This window comes from Osmerus mordax, chromosome 3 (genome assembly GCF_038355195.1).
Source record: "Osmerus mordax isolate fOsmMor3 chromosome 3, fOsmMor3.pri, whole genome shotgun sequence".
NCBI lineage: Eukaryota > Metazoa > Chordata > Actinopteri > Osmeriformes > Osmeridae > Osmerus > Osmerus mordax.
Window position 1 is genome coordinate 18,430,515 of NC_090052.1, and position 2,775 is coordinate 18,433,289.

A 2,775-nucleotide genomic window follows, 5' to 3' on the forward strand; every position below is an offset into this window, starting at 1 on the left:
GTATTTTGTTGCAGGGTACATAAAATATGAATACGCTTTGTGGCTGAGGGAATGACACCTACCTTGACACTGGAATCCCTGTTTGCCGAAGCCCCTGAGGAGAAGAAGAACACACATTTATATGATGTTGACACCCTCAATGACTAACACACAAGATCTGCGCAAAAACACTCAGAAACAAGTCGAACACATACAGTTCGACTTGGTAGAGACTGTAGCAAGATCTGTAGATATACCGCGAGATATAGCTAAATAGATAGGCCTAGATGGATAGATAACGCTTCACTCTTTCACTTCACTCGCACACGCGGTGATTGGCTCTTGATGTTGAGTGAGAACGATATACCGCCACAAGAGACAACAGAGACAATATTTTGTGATTCTAGGTCACTTTGGTAACGGTGTGAACCGCCATGGGAATGGTATTGATAATAATGCAAATTAGGACAATCATTTCTAAATTAAACTTTCTTTAGGCCAGTAAACCCCTTAGTGGATTGCTCGCTAAAATAGCCTACTCGCAACATGGAAAGTAACACATAATATCTCTGAAAATCTAGCATATAAAGTTGAGGGCGGCAGCAAGTGTTCCACCTGTGCAGGGCTGGAAAGTGCTGTTGCTGAGGCAAAACAGTTACTTGCCCTGACTCTCACTGTCAAGCCCCCCGTCCCCCCGTCCCCACCGTCCCCCACCGTCTCTCTCTCTCTCTCTCTCTCTCTCTCTCTCTCTCTCTCTCTCTCTCTCTCTCTCTCTCTCTCTTTCTCTCTTCTCTCGTATCACCTATTTCCAGCATTCCTCTTTTCGCTATATATAGCAATAAAGATGCGTTATAAAAACAACCTATTTCAAACCGAGCAACTCCTAACTGAGAAGCTTTAACTCGCAGTTCTCTCGTGGCTACTTCCCCCCTCCTGTCTTCCTTTCGCCTCTCTCACCAGATAAAGTCAGTGCAGTGACTGCAGAAGGTAGGCTGTTTGAAGAAGCGCGCGATGAACTTGTGGTCCTTCACTTCGTGCACATTCTTCTGTCGGAGGGCGCCTTGGCGTGCAAAGCCCCGCATGGGCTCCCGGGGTCCGTCCTCTCCATCGCTGTTCGCTGCAGAGTCTGCCATTTTTCAACGCGGAAGAGAGCGCTTCTCTTAAAAGTGACAGCACTTGTTGTACCGAGAGTGTCAACAGGGTGCTTATGTGCCAGCTACAGTCCGTAGGCTACAGGTTGGTTGAACTCTTTAGTTTTGCGTTTCCCGCGGCGAATGCTGGCTTCGCTCGTGCACTCCAACTGGTGCCTTCCGCCGCCGCCGGTACATTGAGAGAAGAGAGATACAGTGCTGAGCTACACACTGGCGCACTAAACCCCGCCCCTGTTCTCTCGTCAGCATCACCTGTGTGAATTGTCCGCTCGTGCCTCTATAAAGAAAATGTTCGGATATATAATTGGGTTCCACCATGTTCACAGCAGTTTTCAGGCTGGTATCTGCATGTGACCCTGATATGCAATTTAGAGACCGGGTCTATGTGAGGTCATCATGTTTGATGGGTGACTAAGTGACTTGAGGATATGGTATTTGTGCAGCCATTGTTGGCGTCAACATGACATCGCTGCTCAACTAAATCATCTCAATAGCATGTTTGTGATGCCCCCATTGCATAGTAAGGAAACTTCTTCTTCTTCTTCTTCTCTCTCTCTCTCTCTCTCTCTCTCTCTCTCTCTCTCTCTCTCTCTCTCTCTCTCTCTCTCTCTCTCTCTCTCGCTCTCTCTCTCTCTCTCTCTCTCTCTCTCTCTCTCTCTCCCTTTCCTGGGCTTTCTTCACCTTTCTCCTTTCCTCTCCCCTAATTTCCTTTCCTTAGCCGTGCTCTCTGCTCTTCCCCCAGGTAGGTCTGTTGTTAGCCTTGACCTCTTGTCAGCTTCCCCGCGTGAATAAGAGACATATGATAATGGAACATGTCCCAAGACAGACAGACATGATTGAGTGACTCATCACTTTGCAGTCCATCTTTCTCTTCCTCTCTCACTTGTTATTTTTTTGCCTCTTTCATTCTGTTCTGTTGTTACATAAACCTGGTCTGTGTGTTGTCATGTAGTGATTGTGGTGGACACACACACACACACTCACACACCCCCACACACACTAGCGTAGGAAGATGACAGACCAAATATTCTTGCAAAGTTGAGGATCAGTAGTTACATACACATTTACATTTAGCGTGCCAGGAATCGAACCAGCAACCTTCTGATTAACAGCCCAATTCCCTAACGGCTCAGCCATCTGACCCCCATCTGACACACAACATACTATACAATGATAATAATAAAGCATGCATTCTGCAGTACATTTGTAACGTAAAAATGTAACTGTCTAGTGGCCTTAGAAAAGTATAAAAACCCAAACAGTGAATCTGTGGATCACTGATATGTATCAATATTATATGCATATTCAAATTACTTTCACATATTACACACACATACACACACATACCATAGAAGCAGACACTACACAGTGTTTAGTGTTTAGTTTGTTTAATAAAAGAGCACGCTATAGACCTGTTTTATATGAAAGGTAACCTTAAATGACTTATTTTGTGATCGGGCGCTATATATATATATACACCATGTCACAGACATGCACACACACACATACACCATGTCACAGACATGCACACACACACACACATACATCATGTCACAGACATGCACACACACACACACACACATACATCATGTCACAGACATGCACACACACACACACACACACATACACCATGTCACAGGCATGC

The 2,775-nt window shown here is 45.3% G+C and overlaps 1 protein-coding gene across 1 annotated transcript in view; it reads right to left on the reverse strand.

Moving 5' to 3' along the window:
* LOC136941139 (protein kinase C beta type-like) overlaps positions 1-1,276 on the reverse strand; it is a 23,497-nt gene extending 22,221 nt beyond the window's left edge. The window contains exons 1-2 of the mRNA XM_067233555.1: positions 937-1,276; positions 63-94 (exon numbers count right to left, since the gene is read on the reverse strand). Coding sequence (XP_067089656.1) covers positions 63-94; positions 937-1,112 — 208 coding nt within the window. The 5' untranslated portion in view covers positions 1,113-1,276. The remainder of the gene's footprint in view (positions 1-62; positions 95-936) is intronic.
* Positions 1,277-2,775: the final 1,499 nt, after the last annotated feature.